This window comes from Strix uralensis, chromosome 17, assembly GCF_047716275.1.
Source record: "Strix uralensis isolate ZFMK-TIS-50842 chromosome 17, bStrUra1, whole genome shotgun sequence".
NCBI classification, from domain to species: Eukaryota; Metazoa; Chordata; class Aves; order Strigiformes; family Strigidae; genus Strix; species Strix uralensis.
In genome coordinates, this window is record NC_133988.1 from 15,504,558 (window position 1) to 15,526,361 (window position 21,804).

Below are 21,804 nucleotides of genomic sequence, written 5' to 3' on the forward strand. Positions count from 1 at the left end.
AACAGCCAGCTTCTCCTCCCCCAGGAGCCAAGTCCTCTTCACACCACGGACCAGCGTGGGCTCACCCAGCCCACGAGCGGGGCCACGGAGCCGATCACAGATGTGAAACCTCATGGTCAGAATTTCAATAAAATTCCAAGAATCGGTACATGCACACAGAGCTCCGAGGGGCTGCACGTTACCCTTGGCACTCTGGTGGGACGAGATGCCGCCAGAAGAGATGCAAAGCGCTCGGTGAGGCCCAGGCTGGTGCCCAGGGTGTGATTTAAGGGTGAATCCAGCCTTACAGGACTGGAGCAGGGGGACCTCAGCTGCTTCCCCCCGGGCCTCACCTTAAACCTCTTCCCAGCCCACTGGCAGGTGAAACTCCTGGTTTCTACACTTCTTTTTACAGTAACAGCATGCTTTTTCACAAGCCCAGTCTCTGCTTTGGGATGATGGGGTCAGGACAATCTGCCTGAGCTGCGGAGGGTGAAGCCCACGGACTCCCCAAAGCGCCGGGGCAGAGCCTGGAGCTTGCTGCCACCCCCAGCACCACCAGCAGCTGCCGTGTCCCCCAGACAGGACGTGGGTACCGGCCTCGGGGCAGAGGTGGCCCCGGCAGTTCAGTTCTGGCATTTGAGGGACTGACATCAAAGGGAAACAGGGACAGAAGATGGACAGTGGAATGAAGAAGGGATTGGATGGCATCGTACAAAGAAAAAGAGCTTTTTAAACATAAATGCCCATGAAAACAAGAGACCCGAAAGATGTTTTCTAACCCTGGAAGCCCTGAGGCTCAAGCCCCTCTTTTCACCAGAAGTGGGAAGGGTAGAAAACCCGACTGCTTGGGAAGAGCTCGGCCACAGGAACTCAACCGCTGCCCAAAATCCCCGAGGAGAGCACGCTGCGCGTCGTGCTTCGCAAGCCACAGCCCTGAGTAAGAACCGCTCTGCGTGGCATGGCGGGGGCCTGCGGCGCAGCACACGGGTAGCTCAGCCCACCCCGAGCCCCCCGCATGGGTGTCAAGCCCCCTCCACGGCCCAGGAGCTGGGGGGGTCCCTGATGCTTGGCAACGCACAGGGGCCTGATGCTGCCTGTGCTTTTCTAGATCCAGTTCTCATGCCACAATTAGTATCGGTCAGAGGTTTAAGCTTGGGTCTAAAATACGTCGTACGCATCAGGCACTCGTGTGCCCGAAAGTCCTGTATCCTCCCATGGAGGCCTGAGCGCCGTTTGGGATCAGGTCTGAACTGCCAGCAAAATTAAACGTTCTGTTGTTGAAGTACCGCAGCTTCACTGAACACCTCGGGGCCGAAAGCCACAACAGCGCTGACGCATCCTAAAGCAAACCAGCAACGATCAGAGATGAGCTGGGCTGAAAAAAACAGCCTTTGGACAGCTGGATGGCAAAGGGGACTCGTTTCATCTCAGAGAAGCAACAGCCAAATCGATAGATTTTACCTCTCTTCTCTAGAGTGACACCTTTATGTTAGACCTGGGCCTGCTGCTGGAGGCATGAGACGAGGAACGGAGAGAACTCGGGTTTGTCACGACTTTCCTGCTACCTTTTGTGGAGACTGTCAGCGAGGGCTGGTACCCTCCCCGCCACACCCTGCCCTCGGCAAAGCTCGGGGCTTGCCCCGCCACAGGGAGAACAGCCTCTAGAGGCCACTCTGCGTCTAAATTAGATGTCCCTACGAGTATCATTATGGAAAAACAATCAGAAATCGGTGGCTGCTGCTCCTTCTCTCCCTCCACTGATCAAGAAACCCAATAAATGGGCCCAAAATGAGCCTCTGACCTTCCGACAGCGCCCCGTGGCGAGACCAGCAGGTCACCCCTTTCCTTCCTGCCTCCGCAGTGGAACAGGAACCTTCCCGCCTTGGTGCCATGGGACTTCCTTCACCCCGAGCAGCTGGGGAGCCAGAGGAGCATGAACCACCCCCGGGGAATGCAGCCGAGCAGAAAACGCAGCCCAGAATAGGCGTGTGTGTCACTAAAGCTGCGTTTGAAGAGGAAAAAAAACAAGTCGGAGAGGAAAAAGGTGTGACATGGCAACACGCTGAGTGGTTGGTGAGCTGAGGGCTGCAGAGATGGGTTAATGCATTCCTGTAGATACAAGTCAAATAAAAACTGGTTCCACATGTGCTCTGTTATTCACCAGATCAATAACAGAGACGCAGGTGACTGTTTTACAAGGAGGTAGAAAAATTATAGAGCTATAAAGAAAACCACAAATGTGATTTAAAGGGTGAAAGTACATTTGTGAGAAAGCCTTTAACAGGCAATCTCTGACACCTCATCTAACGAGCTCATCAAAAGTTACCAAGGGGTGGTTTGATTAATTAGAGGGAGGAAAACTAGAGTCTTCGGAGTAGGAAAAAGGCTCTGTGATTTGGCAAGAGAAATACATCGAAAAACTAAAATCAATGGCTGGGGACAGCCCAGAAGCTGCGCTTACATCAAAAAGCAGCTCGGCTTGCTCTGGAGGCAAAGGGGAACTCATCTGCTAAGCGGGACTCAGCTGAGCAGGGCATTGCGGCCTCAGAGGCAGCCAGCGCACACAGGTTCGTTGCCGTGGCCGGTTGGGAAGGGGCAGGGGGGTGCCAGCAATTCCTGCAGCGTTTCCCACAGGGCAGAGGGGGAGGCGGCGGCCGAGCACGGACCAGCAGCGCCTTGCTGGCGCGTTGCTGGCGCCTGCCCAGAGCTGGCAGCACACCTCACCCACCGCCCCCGACAGCAGGGAAGGTCACAGGACTCTCCTTCCTCGGCAGGAATTCACATTTCATTAATTAAGAACCAGAGGAAAGGGGTTTTGTGCTCAGCTCCTAAGCCCAGGGTCCCAAAGCAGTGGGGGCAGCGCAGGCAAACCCCACTCAAACCCCTCCTGCAGGGAGGGCACCTGGGGTTAAGGGCAGGAGATGCGTTAAAGCTCCACAATCTGGAATCCAACACTCCTGTTTAAAACCAGACCTTAGACAAATCCAAACCGAGAATTTGTGGGTTTCCAGAATGATTTATTTCTCTAAGTCAGGTCCTCTGATAGCAGTAGTGTATATGTTGTGATAAACTGACGCTGAGAAGATTTAACAATTTCTTCATTTAATAAGTGATTTTCACTACATGGTATTGTACACTGTTATCTGTTCAAAAAAGATTAACAGTTTTTAAAAAACAAGATTCTGTGAGAGATTTATATAAACCGGTGATCAAGATCACCTCTGGTTGGCTTATCAAGCTATTTTCTAGGCTTCTTTGTAGAACAAAGTCTTTAGGCTAAAATGCACAAAACCATTCAGGAAGATCTAGAACCATTTCCGTAACGTCCAGCTTTCTGCCGCAGGACTGATGCCACTGCGAAACGGTCCACTTGATCGAACAGACGGAAACTGTACAAAAATGTGTTTACTTTTTGACCAGGAATAGAACAAACAGCACAGCATTTCTACTTGCTATTTCGAGTCAGGACTTCCTTTTATCTCCAGGAGGAAGGCGTGAACGAAGAGCTCTGCCAACTCAGTGTGGTGCGTCGTGTACGAACAGTTTTCAAAGCGAACTTTGGCTTCAGGAAAGAGACAAACACACTTAAAATAATGGCTTTAATTGTCATTTGAAGTATATGGAGCGGGATGCGTGTCTGAATTAAATATACATCATACCAGTGATGCTGGCAAGGTCGAAGGTTATTTCTAATGTTGACAGCAATAAAACTAACGTGTACATGACAAGACATTAAAAGAAAAGCAATCCCTTTAAAACAAAATTTAACGTAAAAAAGTTCACAGTGGTTTGTATAAACAGTATGTAATTTCTGACAGTAACAATTTCTACTCTCACAGCACACTAGTGCCCTCTTTAGATCCTAAAGAAGAAAACAAGCATTTACACTACTCATTGTACAGATCCAGAAAGTCAGTTGTACAATTACCCATAATGACGGGAGAGGATGCTGTGGAGTGTACAGCTGTAACACCAACGAAAGGAAAGTTTAAAACTCTTTTCCTGGGAGGGAGAAAAGTCTTTCATTCGCTGTTACAACCAGCAAATGCCATTCATCAAATCAAAAGGAAAACCACAAACACAGTATCTATTTTGAGCAAGCTGAACAGTACACATTACAGTTTTAAAAATGGAGGTTATATACTATAATACAAGTCCCAGCAAGGCAGCGCCAAAGTGACTATTTCTTTGCTTGTTTTGTGATCATACCCCTGGGAGGCGTTACGGGTCTGCTGGAATTGGGCTTCTTTTTCTCTGCAGGTTTCAAAATCTGAAAAGACAGTTCAGTCATTTAGCGGAAAGTTTTAGCTTTCTTACAGTCAATTAATTCACTAGTAAAATTCACTAGTAAAGTCATAAATGCGCCAAGAAATAAATGTGTTTCCTACTCAGAGCTATGACAGGGCTCAGAGCCACGGATCGGAGAGCCCCTGCCAAGGGAAGCGGTTAACAGCCGCGAGATTTGCTTGGATGATTTAATTCCAGGGTAAAACAGTTCACTGACTCACACCAGCAAGGGCTTATCACATTTTTGAAGACATGAGGGCAACCGCAGATACCACTCCATGTGGTATCTGTAAAGCTCTATTTGAAACAAGCATTATGGTTTTGTAACAGTAAACTATCAATTCAAAATAGAGCAAATCTGAAGTGTGACTACACTAGCTAGGAGGTAAAACCTTCAGACACCATACCTGAAATGAGCACATTAGAGTTTCATCCACGCTCATCATGGCACCTGCATTATCAAATTCTCCACAGTAATTTGGGGCAGAAAAGAGAGTTACCAATTGCCTTTTTGCAAAAAACTCATATCCATCTTCAACAACCTTTAGAGAGAAAAGCAGAAATATTAGACTGGGTAACTTCTTCCTGCCAAGGTGTGAAGCAGCTTTAACAGAGCCAGAAGCAAAAAACTGGCTACATTTAAGGAGCACGAGTTCCAAACTTTTATATCAAACCAGGAAGACCATGGCAGGATCCAGTTCAGCAACAGAGTCCATTTAGCAATGAGAAAACCAGGATTCTGCTAGGTTCAAGACAATCTTGTTCAGCAATCAGAGCCACAGTTTATATGTATTGAGAAAAAAATGTTCATTACAAGGGTTGTTAAACACTGGGACAAGTTGTTCAGAGACAGTAGAAGCTTGATCCTTGCAGATATTTAAAACTTGGCTGGACAAGATCCTCAGCGACTCGGGCTTAGACTGGTTTGTCCCGTGTTGAGTACACGTGCGTAGGGCTGGACCAGATGACCACCTCCGGTCCCTCTGATCCTAGATTATTCTATTGTTTAATGTAAAAATTAAAATACCTGATGAGCTCTACATATGAGATCCAAATCATGTTTATGGAGAAACTTAGCAACCACTTCAGCGCCGAACGTGAAGGACACTCCTCTGTCATTTTCACCCCATCCCAAGACATCCTTGTCAGGGTCAGACCACAAGAGATCACAAAGTAGACCTTGATCTGGTACATCAGTGGGGCGCATAATTCGTCTTATCTGTTCCATGGACTGCAGGTCTGGTGACAAACCTGTTCAGAGTTAAGACACATGCAGTTCACATTTTAGTCCAATTTTGCTCTGCGAGACTGAGGTATTAATTCAAGACAAAAATAATTTGTATTCAAACTAATGGTTGCAATTTTATGTAGTTCAATGGCAATGTTAACTGACTTTTTTTTAATCCAGCATTTGTTTTAAAGCTTTTATAACAGAAGACAAGTCAGTTTCTAGAAGATTTACTGGAAGCAAGATAAGCAAAGCCATTTCCACATTTGACAGGATTACAATAATCTCACTGTAACATTTTGCAAGTGTCTGTTAAAAGAGCTGTTAAGTAAAAGAGGCATTAATATTAGAAATTGCAGGGTATATTTATTTGAATGATCAGGCCTAGTAAGATGAAATACAGTATCAAACCAGCCTCATACCATTCTTCACTGATATGTCTCCTCGGGCAACTGTAATTACTTGCAAGTGATAAAACATTTAAGGTGCAGTATATCTTTTATTACTTTGAAAAGTTGCATGAAGCAGGTATCACATAGCATAACAGAGCCAATTTCTCCAAATGAAAGTCCAAATCTGTCAGGTTGGATGGGGCTTTGAGCAACCTGATCTAATGAAAGATGGCCCTGCCCATGGCTGGGTGGATTCTACTGAATGATCTTTAAAGGTGCCTTCCAACCCAAACCATTCTATGAAAACCTATGTTTTCACAATGTACATAAAACTCCTAGTCATATAAGTCTAAAAAAACCTATGAGGATTCTTTACTCAAAAGGAGAGGCTATTAAATATGCCTTTTGGTATAAAAGGAAAAGCAGATCACTGTGTCTGAAGTTACAAAACTACCAGCTCAATGATTCACAAAGCTGACACTAACCAAGCTCAACCCTATCTCATACATTAACCAAGGCAGAGAAAAACCCCTGAAGTTTTGAAGCTTCAGCAACGTAAACATGAAATTGCCATGATTGATACTGGAATATTACAGTTTCTCAAGTATCAACTAAGGAACTGTTACTTACCCCCATGACAGCAGAATATTTTCTCATCCACAATAGCTGCAATTGGTAAACAGTTAAAACAGTCTGTGAAGGTTTTCCACAGCTTAATATTGTATCTTCTCTTACCTAGGAGACATTTTGGAGAAAAAAGTCAATATGCTTTTCTAACACAACTACAACCAACCTAACATGGCTGCCTTAAGTTTACTAAGACTTGCAAGAAGTTAGCATTAAAGCGTCTACACGATTTATCTTCCCTGATACCCACTGACATACTGGATTGCTTATAAGAAAGTCGCAAAGGCCTCTCGGTGTGGCAGGGCACTCCAAAGCGGCTCTGAGGACAGCACAAGTCTGTCCAACGGAACAACATTCCACCGCTGGCAGCCAGACTCTCCAGTCCCAACTCTGCTTTGGAAAATCATCCCTTGGTGAATTTGATCCATTTCAGAAAATCTTGCCATTTGCTCTTTTCTTCAGGAGAAGACAGCAATTCTTGGAAAGCAGATTTTCTTTAAACTCCCGATAGTGCTTTACCACATAAAGTCTCTCTGGGCAAAGAAACAGGACTGAAAAACGAAACTGCTACAGTTTTACTTTCAAAGGGACTCTCCTAACAGATATGAACCCTGATATTTGCGATATATGACTAAGCCCATGATTAATTTCTGAGGAGTCAACTCAAATACCACACATCTCTGTTTCCTTGCTGAAGGAGAACAAGACATGGAGAGTACATCCTGTAAGCTACAAGCCAAGTATGTCCTACAACACAGGTTGTGAGAATGCTTCACTGCACAATTAATTTAACAGTTTAATCTCCTCTACATTATCTGGATTTATTAAGTCACATCCTTTGAAACATGAACATACACTTCTACTTCACAGCAAAATTACTTATGTTAAAGTAAGGTCTACGTATAGTTTCCATCACAACAGACTTTAATGCACTCTGCAGTGACTTAACTGCATGATGCCAAACACAAGCACATTTTTTCATTAAAAGGCTGACAATAGTTCAAATAACTTCTGCAGCTGAAACTACTTACTGAAAGAGCAAGTACCTGGTGCTCAATCCAAGCACACACCACACTGAAGGCTGCACACACTTTGCCTCATTTATGAAAGGAAATAGCAGTTTTGGCCAAAGCAACAGCACACAATACAGCAGGACTGCATACAGAGATGGCAAAGTCTTTTTTTTATTTTTTAACATTACAAAGTTACAGGTCTTAACATAGAGTAGATTGCAAGCACTGTACCATAACCACAGTAAACACCAGAGCATTCTCCAAGTTATAACACATCATCATCATCCCTCAGATGAAAGAGGTGAACTTCTGTAAAGTACATCAAATAAAATTCTCTCATCTCACATTAAATGACCTTATCTTAAGAACTTTAACAATATGTTCCTGCGAGAACTGTTAATTAACATAGCAGCCAGTAACTAAAATTACCCACTTGCATGCTGCTTTGTACTGTGAGGATCAGACTCCAAATCCTTCCTAAAATAGGCCAAGGGCCCCCCTGAAGTGCACACAAGGCTGCAAGTGAGGAAAGAATCATCTAACACTGCAACACCAGCACCTCCTACCCTGCTCTCCCAAGCCAAAGACACACACATCTGCATTACTTACATTCATCGTAAAACCCATAAATTCTGTTGATGCTGGCACATTCGTGGTTCCCTCTGAGGAGGAAAAAATTCTCTGGGTATTTAATTTTGTAGGCCAATAGTAGACAAATTGTTTCTAAAGACTGTTTTCCTCTGTCAACATAATCACCAAGGAACAGGTAGTTACTTTCTGGTGGAAAACCTCCATATTCAAAGAGTCGAAGCAAGTCATAGTACTGTCCATGGATGTCACCTGTAAAGAGTGTTCAGAAGTGACATGTAAGTGACCCTTTGATACATTCTTTGATTCTAGAGAAAGAACACATGAATGACACTTCAGAAAGAAAAAAGCTTGCAGTTAGATACTGCCTACAACCTAATTAAAAATTACCGTTTATCTTAATCTATACAAAATTACCACATTCTGGAGTTAGGTATCTAAGTAATGCAGTGATTAACTGCACTAAGATGAAGTATGTAGCTACTTAAAAATATTCATATGCATGTAAAAAAAAAATCAAGATTCCAAGAAAGCAAGTGCATGTCCAAATGAAAATCCAATATCCAGTCAAATCCTTTACTTGACTAGTGGCTGTGAGATCAGGAATCTTTACCTCATTCTTGGTAATTCTACACAGCATTAGTAATATTGACAGAAAAACTGACCACTTGGGGAATTTGCTTTCCTTTGTACAATCTCTGGCGTTTTCTTGAAGCACTCGGTAATTCAAATTCTAGCAGTGAAGTTGTATCGAAAATGAAATTGGTATTTCTGCCTTTGGTTTAAATCATGGGTTTGTTTCTGACAAGCAGAACACTAAATCATGATTTTAGACTACCAATGTTATAAATATTGAACACACTACTTCAATTTGAAGCATATCCTCAGTGTTAGAGTAGGATAAAATACTGTTTGCTGGAAGCTTTTAAAAGTGCATTTATTGAGGCTTTTATTCTGGCATTCTTCATTCTTTCAGCATAACTAGACATGTCTGTGTGTGCAAAAGGAGCTCCACTGTGTACAAGTATGGTGAAACCAAGCTAGAAAGTAATTCCAAGAAGCAGTACAGAAATTTAAGTTTCCAGCAGGATTTAAAAATACTGTCAAAGCACTGTTCAACTCTGAATTAGCAACTACAATAAACGGGACCTGGTGAAACTGGATTTTGGATTATTTTGGTCTCCGCTCCAATTGCCATGTTTGTTACCTTCTCCCCACTCCTCCATCCTAAGCATCCATCAGGGTTTTATTTTCCCTTTTGCTAGAATAGTTTACTAGTTCCACTGTTAATAAGTGAAAGTAGCATCTGGCATTTGTTCTCTGCTTAAGGTCTGCATTTACCTGACACACCACCCTCCCCAAGCATCAAATCAAAATCACGATACTCACCACATATTTTCAGTGGAGCTTCAAGTTCTAGTAGAATAGGCTGACTCAGAAAGATTTCTCTGGATTTCAAGCACAGTCCTCTAATTTCATTCTCTTGAAGTTGGACATTTTTGCCTGGTTTTGATCCTCGCACTGTTGGAAGGAGTCAGAAGTCAGTAATCAAAATCAACAATATCCCTAGTGTTATTTTAAGAGCCTGACTAAATGCCACTGTAACACAGAATGATAACAGGGTAATATCAGTCTGCTGAGATGAAACTGCAATTCCATGTTACCACAGAAAGGGTAGTGTGTTCTGTTTCAGTTGTATGTTACTTTCATTTAACAGAATTCACAGCTCAACGCTTCCCCCGTTAAATGTCACATTTTAAATAGCATCAGTGTTGTTCTATTTAGTTATAAAACCCATCTTGGATAATGTGACTATATATATATATTTTTTTTTTTTACATGAAGCAGTTATACACTTGTTCTCTGGAAAGCTGTCTGAACTTGAGAAAAGGAAGTCTCCCATTTAATCATCAACATTGTAGCTCAAATGTGCAAGCTTCCCTAAACTATCACATAACCTTGCCCAAGGCAAACAAACAAGACTACAGTACCAAGAAATACTGTACTGCCCCATTCTACACTGCAGTTCGCAAACATGGAAGAAAAATAAGCCTATGATTGGAAGGTCAGAACTACACGTGAGGAAACATTTTTGGATCACAATGACAAAACAGCTTTCCTTACTATTGCCTCGGAGCACAGTAAAAGACCAGCTAGCAGGAGATCTATCTCCCAGCCTCAGACCACTTCTCCCCCACCTCAATCCTTCACCCCTGCATTACTGCTTCAATCTCTCCCCCTGCAACAATTCACAGTTGTTGATTGCCTTGAATGTCCCTGGAAGCTTGCTTTCCTAGTCTGGACAAGGACACCAGCTTGGCCTGAACAAGTTTCTACAGTCACCAGCACAGCTTTCCCTCCATTTATTTATCACCACCACCCTCCCATTTCTGTTGCCCAGAAATACAAAGGACATTTCTATGGCAGCAATGCTGTAACTATGACTAAACTCCATGCAACAGCATTTATGAGGGCTAGGATAAGACTAAATAAAAAAATTGTGATTATGCCATTACTGGTGAAGCTTATTATATTTTTATTTGGTGTCAAAACCAGTGACAACATGGAACACTGATAAAGCTGAAGCAAAAAATCACCTGTAGCAAATTCCAGTAAGATTATGGAATAAGAGCAGTCATCTTTTACAACCTAACCCATTGGTTTAGCCACATCAAAGCTGAATGACCTCAAAACTTTAGCCTCAGATGCCCGGAAACACTCTTGACAACACCTCCAGAAACAAAATCACCACACTAGTATTGTTGCCTAGATGGGCAACTTCAAGCATACAACTTGTATGGCATTGAGACTGAAGAATCTATGCTCTTATCCAGAAAAGCTTAGTCTTTTGTTGCAAAACAAAAAAGCAAGCAACAAGCCCTGAATCCTTTCAAATAGAAGAACCAATGTAATATTATCTTCCTGAATTCATAAACAGCTTTTTAGATTCCATTTCAGTCTAATTCCCTTGATACTGTTTAACCTCAGAGAACTCTGGAAGCTACAGATGACTCAAATCTCCATATTGTTGCTGTGGGCCCTGTGCTATATGAAATCAAGACGTGAGAACTGCAGCAGGAAAGGCTGGGGGGACAGTGGGGGGACAGGGGACATGTTTCATGAAGAGTAGGAACAGAAGCGGTTGTGTTCCAAAGGGATTACGACTTCTCACTAGCACAGATGTGCAAGACTCTGCTCAAGAGTAGAAAACATTGTTCAGTCAGCATGCGTCTTATCTAGACCAGGAATGATATAATGATTGCGTAACAGCCATCCATAAAATCAAGTGTCACTGGACCCAATCGCTACCAGCACGTACCGTGTTACTACCACAACAACCCTACCCTGCATACTGACCCCATCACAGAGACCCTAGTCAGGGTGGCACAGCCTGCCCTACAGAACCAGTGACAATACCCTAAAACACACCACCTCTCCTCAAACAAGCTCCAAAATTAAGCTTTAGTTCAGACTGCCATGTATACTGACAGTGACATTAAGTTAATTGTAGGTCAAAAGTCACAGCTTTAACAGTGTTACCTTTCAAGCAATACATGCTCCTTTTCATTCACTGCCTATGTATTGTCACTCAACACTGACATTACATGGCAACACTGGAATTACCACTAAACTTCATGTCTTCCATTAAAATATTTGAAGTAATGAAGCATATAAATGAAAGTTAAATCTTTGTCACAGCAGTTTATCACGCATGAGGCTTTTCATCCACACAGTAATTTTTTCATCTATACAGTAATTTTCCAAATGCTCTTGAGCAACAAGCAAGTTACTCAAAATGCCAAATATCCAAAAGCAATAAAGGAACAGAAATTATAGAATAAAGTGATCAGCTGGCTGAATTATGAATGTTAAATTTTCCCCTACTCTTAAATTTTACAACTAACCTTTGGTTTTGACATAATACAATATACTTGTATTTAGTTTTCAGAGAAGCCAAAAATCTAACTTTCCATGATTTGGTCTTGTTAGAAATTGCTAAAACCAAAGCCTGTATCTCAGATCCATAAATTAAAAAGTATAAAATATTATACAGACTATGTCATGCACTGAGTCACTAAAGCTCATGAATAAAGCATATGCATTCATTTTTGCTGAAGATTAAATGAAAATCGCAAAACTGACTGTTTCAGATACAAGTTTATGTTTCTCCAATATATTTTCACTGAACCAGTATAATCTTCATGCAGTTTTAGTCACCTGCTTGTAGAAAACCTTGACAAGCTAAAATGATGGTTTGTTGCAGTTCACAAACTCACTAGCACAGACACCAGAAGGATGAAAGAACAGGACACTGCGCCTCCGTTCTGCAGCACACTGCCTGGCGATGATGTTTTGACCACTTTTGTCCAACATGGAATTGACACAGAAGAAACAAGAGTGTTTAATTTCTTCTAACATTGATCTATATATCCTGAAAAGTTGGAAAAGTATTTTTGGCTTCAGAAGAATCAAATATGCAGAAGTGCATGTTGGTTTGAGGAATCTATATTTTTAGTGCAAGGGTTTTCTCATCCACGATGAAAGAGCTGGCAAGGAAACACAGGATGCTCAGTCTGAATGACTTCTTAGAAGGTTTCTCTGCTTGAGCCTTCAAGTTACTTAGTTCCACTAAGAAAGGCAAAAATAATACACTACAAAAAAAATATGTTGTGTTTACAGTTTCTTTTCTCTGCTTTGGAGCAAAACAACTCAGCTTGTAGAGATCAGACAGTACGATACTAATTGGCAGCTTGGTCATAAAGTCAAAAGAGCAGCTCAGTAGTACTGTACATGCACATTTGTTCTTTCGATGCATAAAAAACCATAACCTCTCAGAAATGACAGTCTGGAACTGACAGCAGAACAAGCTAAAGATTAATCAGTCGAGGAAAAAAGTCAGCCCATTTCAAATAATATTTTATTTATGTCTTGTCTCGACATACCACTGCACTACTTACAGACAGTAATGTATTCTCATTCTCTTTTAGGCAGAGATGCTCCTGTTCTTAAACATAATTTTTCAAGAGCTTGAATTTCAATGTCTAGTCTGGGCAGTCTTCTAACATGTAAAAATCTTCTCCACTGTACAAGCACAAGAAGTTCTGGAAAAATAAGCTCTCCACTGGATGGCAAAGACTACAGGAAAGCTCCCTCCCTGGAGCCTGGATGATCGCTGCAGAGGTACTGACTTGAACTTAGGTTCCAACTATTAAAATTAACCTTGCCTTCCAAGACAAGGAGGAAAACTGCTGGAAAGCAACAACAGATACCAACTCTAAAATTTGAAGTTATTATAAACAGAGGTGAGTGCAGTACAACAGCCACCCAGCAGAGGGGGAAAAGGGCAGAAAAAGAAGAGCTAGAAGAACACCCGGTCATTTCGGTGCAAGCAAACAGAGCTAGTACAAAGCCTAGCTGCAGCTGCCTGAAGTTAAAACAGCACTTGACATCTAGGCTAACTTTTATACATTGCTTTGAAAGGATAAATGGGTCAAGAACTATGGGATCTAGAGCGTACAACAATCAGAAGACCACATGCATGTAGAGTACAAGACTTCCACACCACACCCCACCCCTAGCAGTTTCCAATATTCAGTTTGGTGCCACACAATCCCTTAATGAAGGCAAATGCTATTACAAAACTGAGTATATTACCTCACTCAAGGTTAATATTAAAGGGATTACTTAGGGAAGTAGTCAAAAATAGTAGAAAATTTGTAAATATTAGAAATTTCAGTGATCCAAACAACTCATTTTCTTCATTAAAAGAAGCAGTTGAAATGCTGTCGAAGTGCTAGAATCAAGTTCTCGTAAAGAAAACAGTGTATCAGCAGGTCAGTTCATTTTTTGGCTTAAGTCCCTCAGTTTTACTATATTTTACATTAAGATGTCTGAAATCCTAGACATATTTCCAAAAATACTGCAGGTTGTTTTTCATCTTGTTTTTAGCAGTTCCTGATGACAGTTTCACATTCAGTTTTGCACTACAGGCACAAAGGGAATAAATAACTTGAAAGCAGTTGATGTAAAAAAGGTTTTACTTTACTGCAGGCACTACCAACTTTGATCAGATCATTTCAAATTCAAAACTGAAACTGAAAAGCAATTCCTCAGTGCACAAGCCCCCAAAAAGTTCTAGTCTACTTTTTAGTATAACAAAAGTTCACAGCAGCATTATCAAACAGAAGATTCTGCACGATTGCAAAATTTTTATCTTGTAAAATACTTCCACACTGGAGAGCTACATAGCAACAGGTACTCGTGGTGATCACAAATACTCAGAGATGACAAATTCCTCTACTTCACTGACGGGGCAACACACAGAATTTAACTGACTTACTTGAATCCACAGCAGTGATAGGAATCTAATCCTTGTCTTCCAAATGCAGAGCTCCTATTTCCCATTATTAGAAACTGCTGCAACACGGCAGGAAACAATTAGCATTAAGCTACACGAACTATGGAAAATTATATGGTTTGAGGTCAACGAACACTGCTTGTCTGTTAGAAACTATCACAGTTTCCCAACTCATCAACAAGTGAAATCTGACCACATTTCAGACTAACATCTGTGACAGACAGAGACTTATCTCGGTATATGAAGCAAAACAGAAAACAAGCCTTCAGGCCCAATCGATGCTGTATTTTGCAGAAAGGTTAAAAAAAAAAAAAAGAGAATTGCATTTGTGAGAAATAGCCTTCTCAGTTGTCAGCAAAAGTTTATCCATACTCTTTGACTCAACTACTTTTAATAACTGGATGATCCTTTTTCCCCATTTAAAGCAAATTTGAGAGAGTATCTCCTTGACAGCCATACAACAGGCTTTACTGGGAATAGAAATCTGTGGGTGTATAAACTGGAAAGTTTGAGGGTTTGGAGTCTTTTTGGTGATTTTAGTGCACTAACCAGGATTTCAGCTTTCAGAATGGCTACCACCATTCTAGCCTCACATGGATTTATCCAAAGCAGCCTCCATTCACTACTTAGTTTCTTGTTAATAGCGTTTGCAGAGGCTGCAGCACAGAAATTATTTTCAGAAACATAGTTCAACTTGGGTTCCACTCACATATATTGAAATTGTGTTATTTTACCCTGTTATTTATCATTACCGTGGTAAGACTAACACATTTCAATCCTCTTTTCTAGATATGTTACTATGAGCTCCATTTCCAAACCAGACCCTGCTTATCTGTGAAAAGCTGCCAACCACTAGATGAAGGAAAGCGATAAGGGGCTCAGGTTATAGGAACACCACCTGACATGACATGGAAAGGAAGCCATGCTCACACTCGGGGCATCTTGGGATTTGTCACTCATTCTTTACCTGGAGCTGAGCAGGAATTCTGCCATTTCCTGGAACCCTTTTCATGACCATTCAGATGCCACTGATTTTTCACCTTACAGGGAGCTTTTCTAGCACCTTCATGTCTACCGGCAGTTTTGACTTAGCAGACACGCACAGCTGCAAGCTCAGAACCATCAAGGTACTGCCTATAATACTCCTCCTAAAAGAAGAGTAATCTGCTCTCATGTTCCTTTTTACTGCTCAGTAAAGTTAGTTCCATAAATATTTGAGCTTTTATCCACTATCAAGCATACTCTGGAAACTTTTCAATACTCACTGCAGGATACTGTCATTTACTATACTTTAGAAGCCTTATTCCCATGGAAATTGTTTAGTACAGCAACTAAAAGTGACAAAACTAGACAACCTGTACTCACAAAACTGTTCCTAGCAGAACAAAACCCTCATTAGTAAAGAAGGCAACAAATAAATTCAATTACAGAAAGAGAGATCAGTATGTTCAATGTTTTCATTGAATGGCTTTCCAAGGTTAAGAACAATGTTACTGAAAAATGTTTTTTGTGACATTTTAATGCCAAATGACTCTGTACTATCAACATTTGGAGCAAGAAAGACTCTTCAAATATTTACCTTAGAATGAGAAGCTAAATATATACTTCCAGGCCTTTTAAAGAATGAACTAATAATCTCAGGAAACTAGCCTAATGTGGGTGGGAAAATATCAACTATTTGGGGGAAAAGTAAGAATAATGTCATCTGATCAGAGAAGGCAGGATAGAAGGTAACCCCCCCTCACAAATACATTATTAATACCCTATATTAAGAACAAAAGTGAGAGTAATTTATTATTCACCCTTTAACCACTTTACATTGACCATTAGACCAGATTCACTACAGGTGTAGCTCTCTTGGGCTCTTCCAACACTGCAATTCTAAGGCATATTATAAAACACAAATACCTACTTAACTGTATTTTCTCACTGATTTGAAGTATTTAATGAAGTATCTCCTTAATACTTGAATTTGTTACCTTTAAAAAGAAAGGGATAATGCCCCCCGTTCATCTCCTTTGCATTTTACTAGCAAAATCACCTAAAGTTAACTGTTACAAAAATATCTAAGTATGCAGTTTAAAGACAGCTGTAATGAAATACCACATGGCTCTAAAAATTAAAGCTTGCACAAAGATTTGGGCAACTCAGACTGCGAGCTGATTATTAAAACAGATTTTGCGGTGTTTTCGTGCTTGAGTATGATCTTAACCTGTGCACAACGTTGTCTGTAAAGGGTATGACTTGAAAGAGAGTTCTGGTACAGGCACACCAGACTTTGTATAACTGACACTATGCAGTTGTTCTACCAGAACAGCACTGAGAAATAACTTCTTGGTTGCTCCAAGTCTAAATAGGGTGAGAATCCTTACACATACTTCAGTTTGGTTTTTTTTCCCTCCATTTAATACCATGCAGCTCTCCACCTTGGAGTTCAGCCCCATCACCTAACCTACCTAGCCAGACAAACTACTGATTTCAGGAAAAGGATGAGTCAAGTAAATTTTAAACAACAGAATAGAATGGCATTTGCACAGTAATTCACAATTTAGCGCTCTATCAAAAATGCAGTGTTTGCTAAAATGCAGTATCATTTTGGCCTTTCTGGGGAAAAAGTATAAAAATGACAGACTGCCACAAAGGTCAATCATTGCTCTGTCTGGCAAAGATGTTTATAATAGACATTTAATAAGCAATAAAAGCAGTACTAGCATAGGTTACTAACATTGGCAATTGTTTTAAATATTGAAAGACAATCATGACCTCAAGGAATCCAAAATCCCAGCTGAAGTGTCAATAAAGGAAAAAATTTAATCTCAGTTCTGGCAGCTGATGAAACCTCAGGTAACATCTTTAGCTGCGTGAACCACCTCTTAAAACATCTGTCAGTAAACCTTCTGAAGCCTGATTTATGAACTCTCATCTCCTCCAAACGTCTAATACTGACATAAGCTGGGTAAGAACGTAACATACTACCACAGTACCTCTTACTACTTTTTGAAACTTTAAACAAATCATTCAAAATCATTCAGATCTTTTTCTAGAATTACTCCATTATTCCACGTTTTTGATATTAAGAACTTTGGGAAAATTGCACTAGCTACACTGGGGAAAATCAAGTAAGAACTGTAACTAATAACTGCAGTAAAACTGAGTATGTATTAATATGTCACCAAACATACGACATACAGGACCTGACATCTACAAATCGTAGTACTAGAGTTTCAGGAAAATCCTGGTCTAAATTTATGAAGGGAAGCCTTTAAATAATTTAAACCAGGGCAGTTTAAATTGGTAACAGGCAAAACCCAAAACGGATCAGAGGAAAAGCCCTATTTACTTTTACTTATTCTAGTTCAGTAATCCCATAATACATCTATAGGATTTTTAACTCCAAATAATTTCTAGAGTACCACTATTGTTCCTCTGCCTGACCTTTTGCTACCCAAGCCATTACACAAACAAAATCTTGTAAGGGTGTAATATAGCTGAACAACATTTCTTCACCGTTTGTCTCAGCAATATCTCAGATGACTTTGTGCCAAATAGAAAAAAGTTAAATCCCTGACCAAGCTCTTCAAGCATAAGTCCAGATGAGATGCCTGCCCTGATATATGTGAAATGAGGCTGGATCGGGCTAGCTTCCTTCTCTGAATAATTATGATTTTCCTTGATGACTGGAAGAAAATTTGTCATTGGCTACTTTTCAGCCTTTTGCCCTAAGAAATATCAGTCTTCAATTCTAGTCCGGTGCCGACTGCTGCAACTGAAAGGATGATGCTGAAGACACCCCCTGCAACTTCTAGGTTTTCCTTTGATTTAGAAAATCCCATACAACTCTTTTCAACCCAAAGCACTACCAATACAAGACAATAAGCCCTTCCACAGACTGTCTGAAACACCAAAACCCAACCTTCTATTCACACCTAAAAAGCCACCATGTGTTACAAATTAAGAGCCAAAGTCCTATGGTGGCATTAATGCAAGCAGCTAATCAAAGCTAAAACCACGATAGCCTGAAACCCATGCAAGTCTCCTCCCGACTTTCTGAAAAGCTGTCTCAACAGACTCTTTAAACACGCTAGGTCTTATTTCCAGAGCCCCACGACTACCCAGGCAAGCACAGACCCCATGTGCACGAGTGGAAGGCAAGAGAAACCCCCTTTTTTTGTTAAAACACTCTCCTACGAAAATAATACTAAATTAAGCATCTCCTTAGAGCTGCAGGGGAGGAGAAGTGGGGCAGCCGGCTGGTCCCAACACTGCACCGGGGGCGCAGAGGGCAGGAACAGCTCGGAAGCACAAGGGCTGAGGGAAAAGTTGGGGCTGAAGGGCAGAGCCGCCCGGGGCGGCGGCGGAGGCAGCCCCAGGAAGACAAAGCGCCTCGGCGCCCCTCCATTTTGGTCCCCCCGACCCCACCGGGCGGGCAGGACGCGGTGCATCACCCGCGGCGGTGGCTGAGGGGGGGAACCACGGAGGCGCCGCACGGGCGGGCTCCCGGGCACCGGCCCGGCCGCCACCCACCCCACGGCCACCCGCCCCGTGCCTTCCCCGACCCTCACCCTCCAGCAGCCGTTGGATGATGCTGTCGATGTTGAGCTTGTCTATATCCGCCATCGCCTCTCAGCGGCCGGGCGGACCCCTCCCCGCGGCTCCCCTCCCTCCGCTCGCTGCTTGGCCGGCCCGACTTCTCTCCTCGTTCTGTCTCGTTTTGCCCCCTTCCTCCTCTCCTCCCCGCTCTCCTTCTCCCCTCTCTCTCTCTCTTCCCCCCCCGCCCCCCCCTCGACTGCCGGGCTCAGCAGAGACCCAGCACTGAACAAAATGGCCGCCGTCTCCTCAGCCAGCTCGGCCGGCGCACGGATACTACGAGCGCGAGGCGGCTCACCGGAAACCCTTTATAGGCCGGGCGGGAAGAGCGGGGCGGGCGAAACGCACCGCAGCCGTCCCAATCCTTCCGCTCACGGGAGGTGAAGTAGTGCGCCTCTGCCGCCTCCCGGTGTTGGGGCTGTGACAGGGCTCGGCTCGGCCTCGGTCCGTCGAAACGTGGCCGTGAGCTGGGCCAGCAGGACTTTGGTGTCTGCCCATGGTGGGAGGCGGTGGCTGGGGTCAGGCTTCAGTCGGTGCTGCCTCCTCATGGCATCTGCTCGAAGGCTACATGGCCTCGACCCATGAGGCGTGAGCAGCTCGGTGTGAGGTGGCCGGCATGAGGGGTGCACTCCCCCTCTGTGGAAGGACCGCTTCCCCAGCCCTAAAACTGGGCGAACAGCACCAAAATCACACCTGCAGCTGCCGACTCCCTCACGGGGTGCTGCGGCCTGCGGGGGGAAGGCCTGTGGGGTACGCGGAGCCATGCTGCCGCTGGCAGGACCAGGTCAAGGCGGTGGTGGCCCCTTCCTGCTCCCTGCACGCCCTGGGCTGGGCAACATGTGGCCCCTGGCCTGCAGGATGGCCTGCACGAGACCGATGGCCACTTGGTCGCTGTTGCCAGCTCTCACAGACCACGGTCTGGTCGCTGCTGGACTGTAAACTCCTGTCTGCGCTTGTTCTCCAGAGTTTCTGCAGCTTGAGTGAGCCCTTCGGCTCCTGAGCAACTTCAAATATGGGGCTCTCCCCCTGCAAATACTTTAAATAACAAACGTACAGCGCTTTGAAATCCTTATGGATGGGAGAAATTACCCTACTCTTTCAAGAGCATCTTGCTATTTTATTTCACACTTCAGTTATTATTTTATTCTATACGTAGGTACGTCTTGGCTCCAAGTGATTAAATGAGATTCTGTTCATAAACTGGATTGCATTTGCAAGGGAGATGGGCTGTGCGGGCCTTTCCCACTGTTCAGTTTGCATCTCTGATTGAATATTGTTTAATTGCTTTATTTACTCCTACTTTAATTTGCAGGGATGGCTGTGTCAACCTCTTTCCTCCTCCCCTCCCTTCCCCGCGTGAATTGCTCCCGCTCTGCATGATTCCTCCTGCCGACAGTTATACAATATTCATAACAGCTTATTACCGTGGTGGGGCCAGAGCAGAGTTTGGGTTCGTGAGGGCAGTAAAGCAAAGGACTTGCAGTCTCAGCACACCTTAGATCTGGCGGGAGGAAGGTGATAAGAGGACGCAGACAGAGTTTGCCTGAAACACAGGCGCTTGCCCATTGCAAAACGCAGCTTCAACACTCAACTTCCCCGAGCGAATGCTTATCGTAAGGAGCACACCCAAACCAATATGCTAATCTTAGTCATGCTGGTGTAAGCCCAAAGTAACCCCGTTGAAGACAATAGAGTTACTTCAGATTTACTTCAACATAACAGCCTTTGCAGATTTATGTCTATTTTTATGCTGCACCTTCCCAGGGAACTGCCCCCCCTGGCTCTTTCACACCGAATGCTTTCTGTTTCAAATCATTTCTAATTCTGCAGGGCAAGTTGTTCTCTTGGACTTAGCTGAATTATTTAAAAAGGGAAATTGGTCCTGTGTTTCCAGAGCAACCTTTCTGGCCTTGTTTTCCTTGCTGGAAATCTCCTTTATCTTATCTCTTCCTTTGGCTGTTACTCCCTCTCCAGGGACAAGTCCTTCGAGGATTTGAGCACCTTTAGCGGGGTGCTGAGTCCCTTTCACTCCTGTTAATGCTCTGGGAAACAGGGTGGAGATGGAGAGCTCAGCACCTTCCAGAGTGCAACCCAGGAGATGTACTTGGGAATTCACTGGAAACACTGTACTTCTGGAAGGAAGGATCCGGCCCTTCAAAAGATACCGGTCAGGGCAAGGAATATATCTCACTTGCTGAACCATATCAGGCAAGGTCCAAAGCACCATCAATTCTTGTTAAAAGAGGCGTAGCCAAGGGGAAGGGAGAGAAGTGACAGATAAAGGCGAATCTGTTGAGGCCCCGTCGTCACCTTGATAACCAACGTGCCTTGCTACAGCTCCACATCTCGACAGCAGCTGCTAGTCCTGTTCGGAGGGGGCTGTATTTTTGCATAGGGTCTTTTGCATTTACATTTTTGCTCTGTGAACACAAAAAATAAGCACTCTTACTTAACAGCAGTAAACTCTGTGACAAGCCAGAGATATTAAAATGCCACCGCAAAATTATCTCTTTAATAAGCTAACTTGTCTCTGCTGGAAATAAGCCTCGCCCCACACCAGCTTTTCCGATTAGAAAAGGGACTCAGCCAAGGTGTTATAAATATCCTGAAACTATTTTGTTCTCCGGTGTTGCTCACAACAATGATTTATTTCTAGAGGGGGAACAATCGGGGAAATCCCTTTGTCCTTAAACTCAGCACACAGGCTTGAAACATTCCATAATTTTGAAGTTTATGGTTCAT

General features: G+C 43.1%; 1 protein-coding gene across 1 annotated transcript; it reads right to left on the reverse strand.

Moving 5' to 3' along the window:
* Positions 1 to 3,067: 3,067 nt before the first annotated feature.
* Positions 3,068 to 19,195, reverse strand: PPP1CC (protein phosphatase 1 catalytic subunit gamma). The gene is made up of 7 exons (XM_074887134.1): positions 19,038 to 19,195; positions 9,507 to 9,638; positions 8,139 to 8,369; positions 6,520 to 6,624; positions 5,297 to 5,520; positions 4,677 to 4,811; positions 3,068 to 4,252 (listed from the first exon to the last, which is right to left on the reverse strand). Exons 1-7 carry the CDS (start codon positions 19,090 to 19,092, stop codon positions 4,163 to 4,165), a joined length of 972 nt encoding a protein of 323 aa, XP_074743235.1. The 5' UTR covers positions 19,093 to 19,195; the 3' UTR covers positions 3,068 to 4,162.
* Positions 19,196 to 21,804: the final 2,609 nt, after the last annotated feature.

What these genes read in the sequence shown, in the direction of transcription:
- PPP1CC (XM_074887134.1), bottom strand. Translation starts at nt 19,092, where the DNA reads ATGGCGGATATAGACAAGCTCAACATCGACAGCATCATCCAACGGCTG. An exon ending in TTATGGGTTTTACGATGAAT is followed by an intron (nt 6,625 to 8,138) that starts GTAAGTAATGCA and finishes AATGTCTCCTAG; the next exon opens with GTAAGAGAAGATACAATATT. An exon ending in TCATATGTAGAGCTCATCAG is followed by an intron (nt 4,812 to 5,296) that starts GTATTTTAATTT and finishes TTCTCTCTAAAG; the next exon opens with GTTGTTGAAGATGGATATGA.